The sequence below is a fragment of the Pagrus pagrus genome, assembly GCF_965226575.1.
Source record: "Pagrus pagrus genome assembly, chromosome: 17".
Lineage (NCBI taxonomy): Eukaryota > Metazoa > Chordata > Actinopteri > Spariformes > Sparidae > Pagrus > Pagrus pagrus.
Window position 1 is genome coordinate 18708906 of NC_140201.1, and position 20695 is coordinate 18729600.

At 44.1% G+C, this 20695-nt stretch overlaps 1 protein-coding gene across 3 annotated transcripts in view; it reads left to right on the forward strand.

The window, feature by feature from the left end:
* Positions 1 to 276: 276 nt before the first annotated feature.
* The window catches only part of col16a1 (collagen, type XVI, alpha 1), a 71896-nt gene continuing 51477 nt past the window's right edge, over positions 277 to 20695 (forward strand). For 2 of the 3 annotated variants that reach the window (XM_084379771.1, XM_084379772.1), the window contains exons 1-4: positions 277 to 594; positions 6521 to 6650; positions 17633 to 17701; positions 17788 to 17905. In XM_084379771.1, coding sequence (XP_084235897.1) covers positions 6575 to 6650; positions 17633 to 17701; positions 17788 to 17905 — 263 coding nt within the window. In that variant the 5' untranslated portion in view covers positions 277 to 594; positions 6521 to 6574. The remainder of the gene's footprint in view (positions 595 to 6520; positions 6651 to 17632; positions 17702 to 17787; positions 17906 to 20695) is intronic. The other variant, XM_084379773.1, reaches the window with a different exon arrangement.

Below are 20695 nucleotides of genomic sequence, written 5' to 3' on the forward strand. Positions count from 1 at the left end.
TCTCCAGCACTGTGTGGACAAGGTGATGTCACTGCACTTCACTGGGGAGGGAGGAGGGGGGGGGGGATCTCCCATAGAGAGGGAGAGGAGTTAAGAAAGAGACAGGAAGAGAGGCAGACACAGAGAGAGAGAGGTACAGGGAAAGGGGAGAGAGAGAAAGGGGAAAAGGAGAGAGAGACAGAGAGGGGAAAAGGGGAGAGAGAGAAAGAGGGGGAAGGGGGAGAGAGAGGGAAAAGGGGAGAGAGAAAAGGGAAAAGGGGAGACACAGAGAGAGAGAGAGAGAGAGAAACTGGGGATTTCAATTGTGCAGCTGCGGGAGAGAGAGAGAGAGAGAGAGAGAGGGGAGGGGAAAAGTTGGACACGAACAATCCTGCAGTAACTTTTTTTTTTTCTCTTCTTCTTCTTCTTTCCTTTCTCTCCGTGGAAGAAGCCTCCAGAAGTCAAGGGGGACCAAAAAAAAAAAGCAGACAGACTCACACTGGATTTACATTTGCATCGCAACACAAGATTCCCCAGCCCGGTCCCTGGATACAAACACGCATTTACTGACGGACTAATGTGGTCGCATATTTGTGGATTCACCAGTAGTTGAAGGTATGTCTTTTATGGGCTTTGTTAGCGATGGTTGAAGAGGTCGCAGTGAATGCAGATCGTGTGGGAGTGAAACTTTGTGGCGAAACTTTTTGCAGTGGGTTTTATCTCGCAACAGGCTCGGACTGCATGGGGTTATCAGAGGCGTTTTTGCACAGCGGATGATGAAATAAACACCACAAAGTCAGTGTAAAGTCACCACTGGGCATCATGCAGCAGACGGAGTGCAGCTCCCTATGGGGTGATCATAGTGATGCTAAAGAAAAGTGTAATGATTTTAAGTGAGCATGACAAACTCACTCTCTCCCACTGGAGAGCATTAAAGCTGAATCTGCTGAGTTAGCAGTGCTGCATGTCTTTATTGGGTTTTGTGAGTAACTTTAAAAACCACAAATACCCTATTTGGTATAGCTGCTGGGCTCAAGTGATGCTTATTTTCCCCTCGCATCCAAGCCAGGCCTCTCTATACGACACATTATGGGGCTGAGTTGTCACTGTAAACCTCTGTGGCTTGCATCCAACATCCAACCCCCTGTGGCATGGAAAAGCCTCCCCTGAGCAGCCATGTGTTTGGATCTCCTACACGTCATTCTGGTGGAGTAATGTCTGAGCGTGGGATTTGCGCTGAGTCGATCAGAAAAATTAACCAACTTTGATCCTCTACCTGGGAATAAGAGGGAAAATGCTGGGGAAGGAAGCTCGAGTGCCACGGTCACATCTGTTTTCCTCATGACTCAGCCATCCCATGTTTGAGAAAGCCACAAGGGGTTCTTGAAAGTTCTCTGTGAGCCACCCCCCACTGCCCCCCCTCCAAATGTGGAACAGCTTAGTGATGCATCTGTTTAAAGGGGCCTCTATGTAGTTTTTGGGGAAAAAGCTCAAACTCAGAACTTTAATATTAAGAGGAAAATAAGGTCCCAAGAACACTGTTTGAAGCTAGAAAGGTGGCAGGGTCCGCCACATATAAACACAGTCAAACAGTATTGTGTTGTCCTTTGAGGTCAGTTTGTTTATTCAGTGTATTCATGAAAACAAAGGCAGTTTGTTTATTTAGTTTGTTAAGGCATAATAAAAAAACAGTCAATGAAGATCTTTCTCTTCTGAGGAAAATTTCTTAGTGCACCTTTAATTCATGGCAGAGGTGCTGCCTCTTTATTTCTCTGATTACAGGTGTCATTCTCTCTTCAGTACACAACATCTTTGCTTACGGGGTTATATTAAGGCAAACATGACGTAAGGACCCCGGTCATTAATAAGTGTGGAAGCCCTTGTACGGTGCAGTATCTCCAGGGATGCTTCGCTCCCCTGCAGTAACAGGATCCACTCCCTCTCCGGACTCTGGGGAATAACCCTGTAAATGTTACGGATCGGTCTCCTTGAATTTTAAGTGCATATTAAAGCAACACTTAACCTGTTGCAGAGAACACATGCAGTGTTTAGCTGTGGGCTTAGTCGTATCTGTTTCACCCGCTGTTTCCGAGCCTGTGCTGTGGGCCCGCAGCAAAGTGCATCACCCACTTGACTCTTTGCCATTTTCGGGTCAGCGGTGACCTGAACGTGTAGCTCATCAGAAATCCGGAGCTAAAGAAAGGAAGCAGGTCATCTCCCTGCTGAAGGATGAGTCAGCCATGCACAGCATGGGCTTGAGGCCAGTCTGTTCATGTCATCAGAGTAGGCTTCACTTTATATCATAAATGACCAAAAGCTCCCATCTCAGTGAAGCTGGCCCTGAGCAGAGATATGTTTGTATCTATTCAACACTCCCTCCTGTTGTTCACAGTCTGTAACTGTTTTGACCTGTTTCTCATTCGCAGACGTTCGAGCCAAACACTCCACAGAATGTAAGACTAGTAAAAACTTGCCTCAGTCTGCATTGAGTGTCGTGCAGTTTCCAAGTTTCCATTACTCTCGGTCAGTGGATATCTGGAGTGTCTATCAAAGCCTGAGGGCATCTTTAGATACTTTTATCCACTCCTAGTTCCCCGTTGCAACAGGCCTGCAGTGCACTCACAAGGTTTGGCCTGAAGCGCACCCCAAGTTCCAGGAGCCAAGAGTGTATTTGTACATATTGTTGTGTTCATGATGACATAACAGGAGTGCAGTGAAGGGAAGTATCTGACTGTCAGAAACATGCAACTGAAAGGTTTGAGACTTCCCACTCAATCTGGCAAAAGGAAGTCCATCTTTTTATTCCATTTTGGCAGCACAGCTCTGTCTGTCTGTGCTCTCTATGACCGTCAGAGCTCTCAGAGAACAAATCCTAATAACTTTTGCGATTGCGTAACTTTTCCAGGGCCACTAGCAGGCCAAATTGTTCACTTGTTATCTGCAATATCTCCGGAACTATTAGATGGATTGGCACAGGATTTGGCACCACCATTCATGGTTCCCAGAGTCCCACTGACTTGATCCCCTGACTTTGCCTCTAGCGCTATTATGAAGGTTCACGTTTGTGGAATTCAACAACTATTGGATGGTTTGCTATGAAATTTGGATCCAACACTAATGTTTGCCTCTGGATTCATTGCAATTAAAACATTTTTGTGATCCCCTGACATTTCTTCCAATGACACCATCAGGTCAGAATTTTAACTTCTTATAGTTAAATACCAGCAATCAAACATAACATTACCCTCTGTATCAAATGTACTGTGGTACTGAGGTAGGTGCTTATTACTACATACTGTACATGCTAACGTGCTAAACTACATTATACCTGCTAAACATCATTATATTCATGTCATTTTGACCATGTTAGCATGCTGGTGTGAGCACTTAGCTCCCATTGGGGATCCATCCAGATGCTCAGATACTTGGGCAGATGACAACATTTACGCCACAGACCCTAGCGACCAATGCCTATGCAGAAAATGTTACCCCGTTCACACTGGACACAAAACCCACTGACACCCACTAACATCTGGCTTTGTCTTTAATGCAAATGGGTGTAATCGACATTCACTCCCGCAACAGATGATCTGCTCAAGCTCCAATCGGCTGTGATGAAACCGCAACACCAGGGTGGATACGCTATTTTTGGCCCATTGCCAGGTGCGATGCCATGACATGCATTGAACCTATGGACTCTGGCTTGTCAATACTTTTCCATCTGTCTCTGTTCAGGCAGTGCTTAATCATTGCTCAGGCACAGAGTTTGAGTTCCCTACTTAACACAAACTTTAAAAAGTAGACTTTTAATCATATTGTAAAAGACAAGAATTGGCTTTGTGATTCAACACAACCTGTCCTGTAAATTAATGTGTCAATGTATGCATGCCTGCATGTCCATTTACTAATGATGCAGGTCTTCTGTCCTAGTGCTGCATCTCAGTCAACTTTTAGTGCACTTCTCTGCTGAGAAAGTACTTTCTCTGGAGGCTTCAGTCAGGGTCACAACCTCACAGACAGATCAGGAGATTGTTTTCACAGCCCAGCACTGAAACTGCTCTTGACTGTGTGTGTTTGTATGTGTGAGATAGAACGGGGTAGATTGGAAGCGGGATAGCCTGTGAGTGAGCTGTCCATCAATCTTGTTGCTGCAGTGTGTTGAGAGCGACAGCTGGAAGGGCATGACTGACACATTTACGCCGGGTACTCCCATTTAAACAGATGCAAAGTAGACTAAACAGTGGGCTTCTGGTTCACTGTTATTTAATCATCCGTGTCCGGGTGGCTAATAAGCAATTCTCTTGTCAGGCCATAGAGAGGACATGTTTCATTTAACTCTGTCAGAGTGTGTTCCTCTAAACATGCCTGTGCCGGGGCTGCTGTTCCATCTGTAAGCGGCGGCAATGATGATGAAATGCGTGACAACAAAAATTGCTCAGCACTGAACACAAATTACCTCCATTGTTGTGTACCACAGTATCAGTGCAGCTTTTGTTTGTCTATTCGAGCCACAGAAATGGCTGGAACTGATAGCTGTACTAGAAATAGAAAGCAGGCAATAGGTCTGGACCCAGAACCGAAGCATCTTCAAGAGAGACAAATAAACATAGATGTCGGTCAACACTTTTGTTCTGCTCCGGTCTTCAGGCTTGTTGTGCTGGAAGATGTTCAAATATGTCATTGTTTTCCTTCCTGTATTGACTTCATACTCAGTGACCCGGTGAATCGCAGGCCTGCTTACCGGGCTCATGGCCAGCCCAACAGCCAAACCCAATGGCCTAACCCCGTACTTCCTTTATCTGCTATAGCCAGCCGGGTGGCCGCGAAGCTGCAGATGGAGTGCAAAAAGAGAAGGAGGAAGAGAGACATCCATGGCAACACATATTAGGAAGCCTATTAAATTGTTTTGGATTATGGCCAGACAATAATAGCAATGAGCTGTAACTTTTCCCTCAGCCTGTGTTTTCTGGACTGTGATGCATTATGTATTATGTACTGTGTGAACTTTCTTATTATTGTGATCATGTGGCATGAAGCCTATAATAATGGCTGCAGCTTCAGAGTGCTCAAACCCAGCCGTCTAAGGCTTTGATTAACCTTCCACCCATCCAACTGCGGGGGGAAACTTTTTTCCTTGATGTGTAGCTCCCAGCTACTTTTAAATGAGAAGTGTCCATGTTGTCAAGATTTGTGAACACAGATAAATTGGACCCTGGCATGATTATACGGTATCTTACAAAGTCCTTTTCCTAGAATGACCCAGCCTTCTCAGAATGTAAGAAAACAAGGGAAGCGACTAAGCCCCGAAAATTGAATGCATAATTCACTATGTGGGTCATGTCAAGCCGTCCCGGTTATTTCAGAACATAATGTGAAACATTGTCCTCCACCACATTGCCTGTTAGCAACCCAGTCAGGTCAGGCTAGATGGTATTCATGCCGTGTCCTCGGCCGGGCAGGAGCACCACATTGTGTACCCCTCTGGGGAGCGTGGGGGTCATTTCTCCTGGCAGACAGGACAGGTGTATGCACGGAGACACAGTCTGCTCGCTGCCTGCCTTCAGGGCCCTGCTGTACCTGTAAACACTGCAGAGTTATCGGGTCCTCACACATGCTGAGGGCAGGTCCAGGTCAGCTGGGATGTGTTTATGCAAGTCAGAGTGGGAGGGTGTGTTTATGTGCGTGCATTCTTGCGTGTGTTCATGAATAGGAGCTGTAGTAAGAGAGAGGAACTGAATATAATGATTATTTAGACGTGGCACACATTTTAATCTCTGCATGATTGTGAGTGTATGTGTGTGTGTGTGTGTGTGTGTGTGTGTGTGTGTGTGTGTGTGTGTGTGTGTGTGTGTGTGTGTGTGTGTGTGTGTGTGTGTGTGTGTGTGTGTGTGTGTGTGTGTGCTTGTTGTTGGGCCACGTGGAAGCATCTGGTGCAGCACAACTATGGCTCCATCGGAATAGTCTCCAGATGTGTTTGTGTGTTTTGGCCCCACAGTCTGTTTGACTCCGGACCAACCAGCCTGCGTGTAAATCATCTGCATTGTGCATTTTGCTTTGCTGTCTTGCACGTGTGTGCATTAGGTATTTGTTTGAAGCCGTATGTGTACTTTCTTTTTGACTCCAAGAATGGTTTTCTAAATAAAGTCATCATGAGTGTGTGCGCAGTTAAGTGTACTTTCTAAGATATATTTACGTGCGTGCGTGCTTGTGTGTGTGTGTGTGTGTGTGTGTGTGTGTAGCAGCTGCCCAGTCAAAGGCCAACCAGATGGACAGGATAATGACTATGATCAGACTTTATAGAGTTACACTCCTTAATGAGGGACATTCTGGTTAATTCATATGCCACTAACAAAGCCCGCATCATACCACATAATTAACACATCAACTGTGACTGACTCATAAATATACATCAACGTCTATTTAGGAGTCAAGCATAATGCACAGCTGTCGGCAGAGTGAGCAGACTGGGTGGCACGCTGACAGAATGTTGGGAGGATTTGACTTTTTTGACTTTCCCTTTTTCTGTTTGTTCATCCATCAGTTGGTGGCTGTGGCGAGGTGAGGCGAGGTGAGGCGTTTTCGGAGGAGTGAAACCATGTGGCTTCTCTGCTCCTCTCTGACTCTGTTGGCCCTCAGCTTTGGATCATGTGACGAGCTGACATCAGAGCAAGGTGAGTTTTCCGATAAATGTGTTATTTAGACGTGCTCACCCTCGTTTCCAGTTTTGCAAGAAAAGCATGTTCCCCATGTAGCACCATTATAAAAGAAACATCTGTGAAGGACACCGCGTGCTGCAAACAAAGTCAATTATGACTCATTTTATTATGAACTTTTGAGCCATGTGGATTTTATAGTTGATTAAAAATCTGTGAAGTCATCACAATGTTAAGTCTATGGGCTCTTGGAGTCGTGTGCCAGTGGGAGAAACACATCTGCACATATTGGTGGGCCACATTTCCAGGAAATAAACCTGGCAGCCTGAGAAGTTTTTGGTGTAATGTATAGCATGTGTGCATGGCGAGAAAATCTAAACAGGCACTATCCTCATACCTGGTATCTAGTTGTATTATAAATCTATGGAGTTTCCTCTGTCATGCCAGTTTTTATAAATGTCAATTCCATTAGTGGTTATGCATGATATAAAAAATAAGTCATGTTCAGAACAAACAAAATGTTTTTTGCAAAGAGAAAGATGAGATGATGCACTCTCATAGCTCTCCTTTCAGTTAACTCCAACAACGTTATCCAGTAATGGCATTTTTATGCAAAAAAGTTACCGTTTTATCTGTAATGTTAATGCACAACTCAACTCAAACAAATTTGCTTAATATGTCTGCTTGGCTGATTAGACAGTGACCAGTGAGCTGACGTCAGAAAAACAGAATTACCTCTTTGATTTGTATTATTTCTGTTAATTCACCCGTCAGTCCACAATTGCCACATTAAGCTAGGACTGTCTGAATAACCGAATGGTAAAGCGCTCTGAGTTTACGAAAGGTCTAGTTTACACAAGAGCGACTCTTTACGAACACACCCCAAGTCTCATGCTAATGTACCTTAGCTATCTACCACACAGACGCTAGGGTCAAAGATGTCAGAATTTTATGTCAAAGCTTTATCAACTAAGATTTAAAATAAATTAAGTTGAACATTTATTCCAAATTGGATTCAAGAAAAGAAACTCACTTTCTTACAACCAAAGCGGCTCTAGAGCTCTGTTGAACTCGTTTGTTCATCCAATATCACTTCTGCCCACCACTAAGGCTGTGGATACAAAATCTTAATGGTAAAGGCCACAAATGACTAATTGCTTCTCAGGACAGAACACCTTCATTTAAATGCTAACACAGTCACAAAGCCATTAAAACCGCTAAGAGACTTCGGTTCAATGTGGAGTTGTATGCTTGACCAACTCGTTGAGCTTTGGAACCCGTCTGAGTTTGATAAAACTGTGTCCATTTGTGTCTCTTTGTGTGTGTGTGTGTGTGTGTGTGTGTGTGTGTGTGTGTTTGCCCTGTATGTGTGATGCGGCCAAAGGCTGGAATGAAAACGAACTGTAATTACAGCGTCTGTCTGTTTGATGCTGGTGGCTGTTGGTGGCATTGTGGTGAGACTGTGGCAAGGAGGCATGGTGCGTTTACCATGTGTGGTTGCGTTCCTCGTCACGAGCCATCAATCATTCATTTTTTTTCTTTTGAGATTCTGTGTATTCACATAGAGGAACCATGACTTTTATGTCAACGTCTGTACGCACTTACATGAGATAGTGAGCTTGTTCAAATGCCACTGTATTTATCTGTTGGTAGAGAATGTGCATGTGTTTCTATTTGCGCTCAGGTGTGTGTGTGTGTGTGTGTTTGAGTGCGACAGAGACAGAAACAGACAACCAAGAAATCAAGAGGCAGAGAGGTGAAGAGAAATCTCTCTTTTGTTGTCTTGTTTTATTTATTTATTTTGCTCTGAACTGTCATACTCCCTCATCGCACTGTCAGTGTGTTCTCGGGGGCCGGCTCTGTGATATTACTCGGGGGGCCGAGCAAACCTCCATAGCTCATGGAGCTCTAAAGGGAGCTTTGTGGAGGAGGGGGGGTCCTCTTGGGAGACCCTAGTCAGAGCTTTTCAGATGAGACTGAGTCAGCTCGCAGCTCCCCTGAGTCCTTTCCCCCAGTGTTTGGAAGAAAGTGCTTTTTCAAGTGCAGCTACAACACTTTGTCACAGCGAGCACCACACACACACTCGCACGGGCTCACACACACACACGATCACCATTCGTCTGACTCATCCAAATGTCGACTCGCTGGTAATTTGCTGACATTACAGCAGGGAAGCAAGTTTAAGTAAAACTGGTGTTGAGGAGTCGAGCCGGATGATTGCACTGCAGTTCTGCACCGTATCAGCCAGAGAGACTAGTCCCCATAGTTAAAATAAATTGCTAACATTCCCTCTTACTTGTAAAATGCTGCTGATATGTTTTGGGGGGTTTTTTGTGCAACACAGACCCTATGCTGTGCGGAGTAATGGATTTATGTATTGATTTTTTTTTTGTTTCCTTCTGTCTGGGTTTCAGCTGAGTTGTATGTTTTGTGGTGGTAATGAAGTGACGTAGTAATAAACACATTTGCACAGAAACAGAAGTTAGAGAAGACGAGCAGCTTGCAGCAAAAACAAATATACATTATACATTCTATCCCCTCACTTACGCTGATAACAAGTAAGTTTGACTTTCTACTGAAGTGGAATGAAAAGTGATCCTAAAACAACACTAAAGGGCGTCTTTACTTTCTTAATGCGATGGTATATGACTGCAAACAGGATGTTGGGATGGAACATCACAAGGTAGGACATGCATAGGTGTACACCAATACAATATCAACAGAGTTGCTTGTTACATAGAAAGAATTGTAAAATTACAGTTTTCCAGGAAAATTAAAGCAGCATTGGGTTATTTTTCTGGCCAGATTTGGTCGCCAGAACTAGCTTTCAACACAACAGTGACTCATACTTGTAAGACTGATGACCATGTTAACAAACATCTGCCTACGTACCGACTTCGGAACCCACTGGCTATTGACTGATGACGATTTATCCTCTGGAGCCGATGTTTCAGGGGTAGACAGTGGATATCCGGATAACAGATCCGGGGCCAAGACTTCCTCTACCATGTGCCAGTCATTGTTAACAGACCAACAGGCAAATTTAGATGGGGGAAACAACATTTCGGTTCTGGCTTGGCAGTATGGCCTAGTATTAGAACAGGTAGAACAGTCTGGTAAATGTAGAAAAATTACATTTTACTGTAATGCAGTTAAAACCAAGGAAAGATAACACTTATGCCATATGACAGTCCAAAGTCTATGACGACATTTAGTCTCATATCGAGATAACTATATAAATCATATATGTTGCTTAGCTCTAATTTCGGTTCATCTCTTTACATAAGTATAGATCAGCATATGAATGCAGACCAATTTAAAAAAGCTAATTAGAAGCTAAAAAAAAAGCTGAAATTGAATTTCGGCCAATCCATTCGGCCTTTCGACCTTTTGCTCTCCACACAGACTGTTTACCTGCATGCAACCAAAGCACTACAGATACCAAAATCTTGTCATATGCACATTTATAGAGATTGGTATTTTGGTATTCATCTAAAATCATGTGTCTGGCCACCCGACAAAGGCAAGTCTAATATAAAGCCTCCTTTTAGTCCTGTTTTGGTCTCCGACAATTCATCCTGTGAAAAATCTCTTCTTCTGCTAAATGCTCCACTTTCTTCCTCTGTCTGCAGTTTGATGCTGGGCTGTACTGCTGTGAGCAGAGGGTTTATCAGAGCTTTATAACTTAAGGCAGCACCCTGCTGCTTGAAACAACGTTGATTAGAGCAGTGAAACTGATCCAAAACATTGCAGGTGCAGGTCAGAAAACCAAAACAATGAGCCATAAGGTGTTTAAACCGTACATAGAGCTGACGGGAACTGCAGCGTCAATCGATTGTTATGTAATCACCATTAATGACCCCTATCACATTAGATGAAGAGTAATCATTTTAACCATTGTTAAAACCACAAAGATGGAATGGAAGTTGGAGAATTTGCCACATTTTAGTGCTGATTGTTGTCAATTGCAGCAATACATTGGTTGAGAAAGCTGAGTTTGCTGCTGCTTTCTTCCTTCACCAGCTAAGTAAGTGGTGTTAAAGAAGAAGTACAGGCTATTTCAGTTTGGAATTAGCCTCTTGAGCCAGGGAGTGTGCTGCCAAACAAAACTTTCTCTTGCCTGTAAACTAGCTTCATTTCTCGCAGCAAAAATGGCATCCCAAGTGCAGAGGATGTTATGGATGAAGATGCACAGTCGTGCGCGTGCATCCTGGTATATGTAGTGACTCAGCTTTTACAACATTTTCCATCAACACTGATTGGACATCGACATAAAAACGTCTCCTGTAAGTGTTCATTTCATGGTGTCTTTAAAGCGATGTCATTAACCATTAGTTTTGTCAAGACTGTGAGTTTGCCGTTTTATTTGAGGGAATCTGAGAGACCTTTCGCATAAAACTTAAGAAGCCTTAATTACCCTATTTCCACTGCTGATGGGCAATGTGTAGGGCTGATAAGTAACCTTCAGGGTGTGACTAGGCTGGTGTATAGGCTACAGCAGGCTGTGTCCTGAACATTACTGGCAAATGAGCTTGAGCAAAACACTTAAACTTGTAACTGCTTTAGTGTTGCTGCCTCATGAATGAACCTGTCCTGTGTTGACTCTGCTCAACAAAAGGAAAAAAATGTGCATTTGGAACTTCATCAGAATCCTGCTTGCAAAAAGCATAATGAGCAACCTTGGCAGACAGTTGACTCAATCAAGTTCAGTTCTGCACAGTGCATAAGAGTTACAGACAAGTGACCACTTTTCTCTGATGGTCCAATCCAGCCTCAATTCCCGCTATGTATACGTTCAGGATGCCAGCACGATCTTATTTGAGACGTGTACGGACTTCTGCACGTCATGTCGAACTTTACTGTTGTGAAAAGCTTGTAAATGTGTGTGTCATGAGTCCGGTCCTGTGTGTGTGAGCCTGGGAGAGCGTTGAATGTGGGCCAGAGGCCTACAAGGGGAAAATGAGTGAGCTCATCCCTCTGAAGTGCAGCGTTTTAAGTCTTTCCACTCCTCTGTGCTGCAATTTTATCTCTGGAAAACCACCAGGAATGTTCTCTCTTGTCTGGCTCATTTGGCCGAGAGGGCAAGTGAGACGCACACTCTGCCTCTGTCTCCCCTCCTTTTCTCTTTATCTCTCTCTCAGTTCATCACCCCCCCCGACACATCGGCTGCATTGAGTCCCCACGTGCACTGTGTAGTGTGACGTATGTCTGCTTTACAGACTGCACGTTCTTTTGCTTCAGGTGCCAACTCACATTTTCACCTCTATAGTTGTCTCTGTGCTTAACTTAGTTTGCTGTGTATATATTAATAGTTAACCGTTCGTAGCTAATGTTTTTAGCATTTCTGATCATTTTGTTTCCAACTGGCGAGGTTAGCCTGTCAGCTAGCCTAGCTGGCTTCCTGAAAAGCTCTGCATATAGACATAATAATAGAACCGTTCACCCTTCTCTCTGATTTGTGATTTAAATCCCTTATCTAGCAATGAGTTCGGAGCTTTACTGCTCGCTTTCACTTTCCTTTTTGGCACCTCTTCCAAGCATGTAAAAACGAGCCATGGCGACCTAACATTAGCATGTGGCTAGCTAAATTTGCTAACGGTTGTCTATCCACAGTATAGTTATCTCTGTGCTTTTCCATCCGTAACTCAGTTAAAATACTTAATTTTTCACAGTTTGCTTTGCATATGTTGTATATAGTTTACTGTTTGTTTTTGTACATAGCGTTTTAAAAACAAACCATGGCACGCCAACGCTAGCGCGTGGCTAGCCGACATCGCTAACATATGTCCATCTACAGTTTACTACTGTAATTATCTCAGTGCTTCATGAATCATCAACGACATTACCCAGCATGCCCCTCTCCTCCCTATATGTTGCATTAGTTTAATAGCTCTGGGAGATGGAGGACTCCGCCTCTGAGTTTGACTTTTCTGCTGATCAGCAGCCCAGTCCAATTATCTTGGAATGCCACATTGTAAAGCACATTCAATAACCACCATACCCTCTTATTGCTATCCACACACCACACACTCTGACACTGTGAGCACACTTCTGACCTCTCCTCCCTAATGAAAGCGTGCTGCCAAGTGTTTGCTGCTACGAAAACAGAATTAAAACTCAGTTGGTTTCAGCAGACCCCGGCCACAACGAGGCGCTGGTAGATAAGGCCAGTGAATCCTTAACACTCCGAGGGCTGTTAAATAACAGTCACGACGCAAGAAAGGTCACACATTACTTATTTTAGCTGGGACATTGCAGAGGGTCAGCTAGAGTCAGCTAGTTTTTCATAATATAACTTCCTGTGTGGTAGATCTTTGTCGAGTCATTATTACATTCCAGTTCTCTAACTTTCTGTTCCGTTCACTGCATTTCATAATCAGATCACCCAGGTTTGTCCTTCCCGAACACTTTTTACTCGTACACCCTCCAATTTAAGTGTAATAACTGTCTGTATACATCAAAAAGTAGTGCCTCACTTCTCTAAAGACCTAAAAATGTACTGAATTTTTATCTTTGGCAAGGTGGAAACTTGGGGGAACACTCACAGCGGTGTGCTGCATGAGTGCCAGTATGGTATCATTACCTGCTTTGGCAAGACTCAAACGCAACCCATCAAAGAGGAAGTGAACCCAGCCAAGACCATCCAATCTCTTTAAGGCTACATGCAGCTACTAGCGGGATCCTGGAGTGGCACTCGTACTATGTGCTAATTAGCTTGTCAACAAGCAAATGCTTTCCTTTGATCACAGCTTGAGAGGAAGTGGGGTTCAAGTTCCACAGTGTGTCCTCCGTCTTACTGCCAAAGTGCCTGAGTGTGCAACAGTCCACTAAAATATCATCCGTCCTCTCTGATCCATGTGGAAATGGCCAGTTTCACCCACGAGTGCGAGTGAAAAGTCTGATGGCAGCATTTAGCGTGATTCACAGCTTTCTGGGTTGTAATAAGTGTTTGAAAATTGTTTACCAAAGTGATTTACCCATGTGCAGATGCAAATCATACAGTACACAACCTGTTCTTTACTGTGAGACAGAACCTGAACTTGCCGGCAATCATTATGCAAAATAGGTTTTGAATACAGGGACCACTGCAGGACATCTTGGCCTCAGCTTTTCCAGCTTATCCTTACATTATCAGGCTTTATACTCAATATATATCAAGTGATATATGGCTTAACACACTCTCATTTGGTTGTTGTCATCTCTGTTAGCCTTAGGTCCCTGTCACACTAATGTCCGGGCCATCGGTGAGCATCTGAGACTTGTTGCAGTGTGTCTGCTCCATTGGCGCTGGTCGGCCCTCGTCAGCGGCTGAAGTGACTAAAGTTTAAAGTTAATCTTGTATATTGTTTTCTCCTCGGTTTTGTTTAAAGTTCCTTTACAAAGTGGAGTGGAGGAGAGGTTATACAATAGTTTGTCACTGTTGCACATCATCATTTGCATGAAATCAAAGTTGTCTCATCTCCCCCATGTCGTGCTGCTTAATGTTCGAATCTCAGCGGCTGACGTCAGCGTGCGATGTAACTCACTGTGGCCTACATCCCTCTCCAGTCTTCAGGACTGCATGTGTGTGTGTGTGTGTGTTTGTTAGCTCTTATTAGTATACTAACTTCTAGCTATGTTACTGAAGGATGTTGAGCTATTTAAGCGCGCTGAAATATAGCTCAGACCCATCAAAGTCGAGCCAAGCCGTGCGGTGTCGATCTTGAGCTCGACAGGATGTCCTAAAATGACACCAAATGTAACAGAAGTCTGAAGTCAGCCAGTCTTAGCATCACCTCAGAAAGGAGGGGGGAAAAAAATAGCCTCGAGAGCGCTTGTCCAGGTGTTAAGGGCACGCTGCTTTTCGTCAAGCAACACCTCTCTCACCTCCCATCCCCGTCTCGTCGCTTCCCCCCAGTTTCTGCCCTCCTGTGTCCCTTCTGACTCGCCTCCCCTCCTTCATCTGCTAACTTTTCATTCTGCTTCCCTCCAGCCACGATTCCTCCTGACAAAGCCTTTATCTCGATTGTGTCTGATGGAAATGGGGCAGTGGTGAACAACAAGGAAAAAAGTAAATGGCGTTGAAAAAGGTAGATCTCACCATCTCCTGACTTCAAAAACCTGCGATCGGGAGATGTGAGGATAAGCTCTCGGCGTATGTGAATATGTATGTGTCTTTAAAAAGGCGGCGGCGTCTTTGTGGGGCTGCAGAGGGTGTACTTTGTGCTGAGTTAGCAGATAAAGGTTTCGGGATGGACCAGTCAAGTTATAAATACAGTATGTGGGATTGTGTGCGTGCGTGTGAGAGAGAGAGAAAGAGTTTCCGAGGTCTCAGAACACTCTCACTCGTGTGTGATACTTGCTACTTTGTTCAGGCGCCACATTCAATCCGTGCAATTTCATTTGACTTTTCATCTCCAGTTTTTCTCTCAGCTTCCCGCAGCACTGCTGTTTGACAACTCTTTTCCACCCCTTGATTTGTACATGTAGACAACAACCAAGAGAACAACACACTGCGCAGGCAGACACACTGAAACGTGCAGCTGCGTTTTGAAACGGGCTCCGTGTTTGAAAGCCAACGTGCACAGAAGCTGCAGGGTGTCGAGTGATGAACTTGATTATAGGTGATGAAGCGCTAAATGTGATTTAATTCTTTCTTGAGCCGCATTGCGTGAAATTAAATTTCTTACTCTTAATTAAAGTCAGTTGGATGTTATTATTTGAGTAATTATATAATGCTCTTTCCCCCTCGTTTTGATGTGACTTCCAGCCTGGATGAAGCTAAATTGCGGCTGGGAAGGGTGTGCAGCCGTTGCATGCTCCGAGGCACCACGCAGCGCGCTCACTGTGTTCATCAAACAGACGACTTTATCACTCTGAATCCACAAAACTAGGAGACACAAAAACATTTCTCTATTCTGTTGAAAGTGTATTCAATGTCTAAGAAAGAACTCTTTTCCTTCAGCCTTTTGTCTCCTCTTCAACAGCAACAGTCAATAGCGACCTTCAAATCAGTCCCACGTCTGAATCTGCACCTCGGTTTTCTTCCTGCATACACAATTGACTGTCAGCTGAGCCTCATCCTTCTTAGTCACGGTTGCCATCCCTGTCAATCTTTCTGTCCTTGCACAGTACATATGCAATTTATAGTAATGATGTTACAGGTCATAAGTCTGGCAGATTTACCCCCTCACAAATTTGCAGTTATTTCTTAACTAACAGGATTTTGAGTGCGTACGCTTCTCATTTCTAGCCGATGATCAAAGATTATGTCGGCTTAAATGAGCCGAATTGAACAGATTTGACCACCTGTAGCTACCTAGCATCAGGACATTTGAACACTTAAACTGCCTAAACCCTTTTTTCAGCTGACTTTTTAATGTTTCTGGTTAATTTGTTTTAACACAAGTTGAATCCCTGATTCCCGTTAGCATCCCCATCAGCTGATGATCCATATGGTTAGAAGAAAAGGAGCATTGTGCCTGAATTAGATTTAAAAAAAAAAAAAAAAAATGTAAATACTTTTTAAATGAGAAAAGGCTGATAAGGAGCGAGGACGCAATCAGAGCTGCTATTGTTACTCTACACAATGATATATTAGTACATTGGATCTCAATATGTGTGTTCCAGTCGTAAAAAAGGTATTTTTTTTCTAAGTAATAATAAAAACAATTAGCTAATCATGACTCTTGCCTCTGGAAATAACACTACGTTGCTACATTAGGTTGCTGGTACGCCAGGAATGCTAATGTTTGCAGCTTGTGCTAGAGCAGATAAACAAGTGTTGTGGGCCATATTCGGATGAAAGGGTGGAGCTGGGGAGGATATCCTGATTGGATCTGAGTGAGAACCCAATGACAAGCCGTGGTAGCAGACTTCTTGTTATCATTTTTACTGTAAATGGAACCTTAAATAACAAAATGAACATCAGGCTGTGTTAAAGAAGACTTGAAACCATAAATTCATTAGGAAACTGTTATCTATGGTAATAAATATGGTAATTTTCTCATAAACTTCGACTAAATCCGACTTCTTTTTGAAACCAGTGGCGAGGAATGCAGGTTTAAGGCACTTCTGCACTGGCTTCTCCGGAACCTCCGTCCTTTTTTTTTGTCCAGTCAGTGAGTTCGGCCTACTTCTCTTCGAGCTCTTTGATTTTGGAAAGAGATTAAATTAGACATCAACCGTCAAACCCTTTGGATACAGAGATACGTTCTTTTCTGGTCCACACTGACATCTCTTCAGCACGAGGTGTAAAAGAGGGCCACTGAATGAGGTTATATTAAAATATCTGACCTTCTGCTCGCACATTAATGATTTAGAATATTACTGACAGCAACGCGGCTCGGAGGAAAATGATTAGGTTTTATTTTTGGTTAATGCGGAGCACCTCCTGCCTCCAGATTCTCTGCAGTGATTGTCAAAAAAAACATTTTTTTTTGAGAAACCATGCCCCGCAGAACGTCTGGCACGGGGCCTTGGTCCTTGGCCCCAAAGAGATCAATTAACTGTGGATCACAGTGATTCACAGGGTCCATGTCTACCTGTACTCGCCCGTTTTTCTTCCACACTTCTCACATCTCCCCCCTCGCTCTGACAGGCAACACTTTTCTCTGTAACCTCCCCTGACAGGGTGAGAACATATCCATCAAACAGAGGCTACCCCGACAGACAAGCTTGGTGCTAGACAACCTGTCAGACCGGGCTGTGTGCCTCTCTGCACAGCTTTGCCCTCATGTTATCTTGCTCTCTGTGTTTTACACTCTTTTTGACTCTCTTTCACCCCCGCCAACTTCCTCTGTCTGTCCTCCAGATCGATATATCTGTTACTCTCAAATGCACGCATGTTTGATGTTGCCTGCTCTCTCTCACGCTAACTCCGTCCACTCCGCCCAGCAGTAAGTGCGGACTTCTCCACAGACCGATGTGCTTTTCTTGACATCTCATGAATGCTTGAATTATAGTACATTCCACTTTTTGACCTTTTTATTTTATTTTTGCCTTCTTTTTTGTTTCCACAGATGTACAGTGCCCATCCTTGCAAGTGGATGAGTGGAAGTTTCCTCAGACCGCCAGGCACAATATCACTGGTGAAAAGAAAACCTTGACTAAACAGACACATATGCCTCTCTGAGTTTTATTCATGTGGGTGCTGATGGATGCCATTTGTTGTCAGGTTTTAATCTGGTGAGGCGATTCTCTCTGCTCAAGAGCGCAGATGTCAAGAAGATCCGCAACCCTCGAGGACCCGTCATCCTCCGCCTGGGCAAGACCGCACTCCTACGCCCCACCGAGTAAGTTTACAGCACATGTCCCTCAATCGCTCTTTTTTCCCAGCACCTGCAGACAAAACACGTCTCGTACAAAGACATTTATGCACAGCTTTAGGTGGTTGAGAATGCGTTACAGGAAGTGAAATAAAGTGTATTCTCTGCTGGATTTTCCGCTGGATTCTGCTGGGTCTATGTTGGCAGGCTCTTGCTTTTCATGCCATGTCTGAGCAAAGAGAAAGGCAGAGAGACTGAACGCCCTACGGCTACTCAGCCTCTGAACCCTCACTCAACATGTCAGCGCTGTCCAATGGCTGCTGTGTAAAAAGCAGACGCTTGGCAAGCGATGCACCACGGGTCATTCTCTGATTGCATTTCCAGATACACCACTTCATTTCTCTCACCACGGACACTGGCTTGTAAAGCTCAGCTGTGACAGCGTTTTTGGTTTTCCGGTTGTGACCGCGTGTACTTATTGTAAGTAGTTTTCATATGAAATGCCTCTCTAATTTGCTTGAGCGCGAGCTATGTGAGTGATGCCTTAATTAGTTGACATGATGCTGCCGCCAGTAAAAGAGATTTTTTTAAAGTTACAAGCATATGAATTTAATAGCAGTGTTTGGGAGCCCGAGCTTGTTCCCAACTTGTTTCTGGGCGAAGAGACCTGCAGCCATAAAATCCAACAGAGCAAAGCTTCCTTGCACAACACGGTTTCGCAGCCTGACATGTTTTAATTATGCTTTACCGGGTATTCATGTCGTTATTACACAGTCGGCGGGTGTAGATTGTGTTTGGAATTGCGTGACAAGTGCTTATTAGGCTCGTGTGCTGGCTGTTTCTCACTCCTCTGTTTTGTTTTTTTCCGTTCCTAGTGAATTACAGCCGTTTTTCAGGCGGCTGAGCCTCTTTCTACCCAGCGATAAAGCAGTTTTTCAGAACTTGCCAATTGGGTCAGCCTAGAGTATTTTATCACTCTGTCCAGCACTGTGAGCTCTGCTTGCTTGAAGGCCCGATAAATCTGTCTACAAAACAGTCTTTTTTCGGTAGAGACATTTTGTTCTAAAAGTGTCACATATATTGTTTGTCACAGGCTTACAGAGTAGTTGTCCTTATGAAAAGGAGGGGGGGGGGAGACAAAAAAAACAAACTGTCACTTCTCAGGAAATCAGAATCTTTGGAGCCAAAGTGGAAAATCCAAGATGTTTTTGTTTTGCCTCTAACCATACAAAAAGAGAAGGGGTGCACCATTCTCCCTCTCCTCTCTGCTGCTGGTTTGGGAGTTTGTTATGACGCAGCGTTTATTGAAATTGTGATGCCATCGAGAGCTCTGCTGTCGGTTTTGTCAGTGAAGAACGCTACCTGGGTGACTTCTTTTCAACTCAGACAGAGAATAATCAATGTTTGCACATCAGCCTTGCCCGGCGGCTGCCTTTCATTCTGCTTCCCTCTATACATAGAACGCACTTGTCTTCTTGTACGCGTTTCCCAAAATGACTAAACAGAATCAGAGGAGAAGTTTGCATGTTTTCCCCTCTCTCTGTTGCCTTCCTGCCTCACTGAAAAAGGCGGATAGAATCAGAGACGGCTGCCTATCTTTTAGTCATAACGCTCCCTTTGGTTAATTGTTTCGCTTTTATATTTCTGGGTTGTTTTTTTTTGCCTTCTGAAATTAGGTTGTAGTGAAGGGTTTCAGGCGTTTAGAAAAAGAAGAGCAGAGGCGGAGAACAGATGGGCGATTAAGGGATGTAGTGGCGAGGGAACAAGAGGGTTAAAGGTTTAAATCCAGGCAATAAGTGAATGCATCAGAACAAACCCTCAGGCTTGTTCTATGGCTTCTTCTCTCAGTGTGCTCAGCACTTATACATGTGTGTGCTGGCGGGTCTGGGTTTGCAATTGCAGCATCTTTTTTCAGTCACAGAGTACAAACTGTTGTTGCTGAAACTGTACTATACGAGGCGTCCACCCGGCCCAGGCCTCCTGTCACTCAGGCAGCTTTTTAATTCATCGCCAGTGAGGTTGACTGAAGTGTGAGACGTGTGTACAGTGATTGGAAAGCAGCGTTTTGCTTTGTATCAGGGGCTAATCCATTCCGTTAATCCAAGCTAACGCAGATGAGTGGCAGCCAGATGAAGCTACTTGTCTCTCGCCTCTCTCGGTTGTTTGCTGACAGTGAAACGGGCACCAGTCACAGCTGGTCACATGCATTTTAATTTCAGCAGAATTTGATTTGATTGCTTTGGGCCTGTTTTTCTCTAACGCAGCTCCGCCGTGTAGGAGAGAAAGGAAGCGATTGGGTGATACTATGACACGAGGCCAAGATCACAACAACTGTTTATGACAGAACTGAAAAGCACTGAATACATTAAGCACTCGTTATCACACAGCAAGAGTGGTTTGTAGATTTAGTTTCTGTTAAAAGATCAGAAAAGCTGAAAACAAGCAGAGACACGGAGTGCAAAGGTGGAGACACTGATGCGAGCGTGTAGGAGGTGAAAAAGAAGAGAGCTTGAGAGAAGAATAGCAATTTCATTTTTAGAGGGTAAATACAGAAGGCGGACAGGGGATGTGAGTCAATAGGGAGAGGTTTTTACAAAGATGTTTCATCTTACATCTGTGGGAGGGTGACTGACTAATGCTGACATGGCCGGAGGGATGGCGACCACAGTTGGTCAGCTGGGCTGTTATTCAGCCACTTTGGTCTGAACCAAACCATCTTAACAGATTGTCATGAAATTTTGTCCCGACGTTCATGGTCTGCAGAGGATACATCCTGATTACTTGTGTGATCCCCTGAATTTTCTTCTACTGCTACCA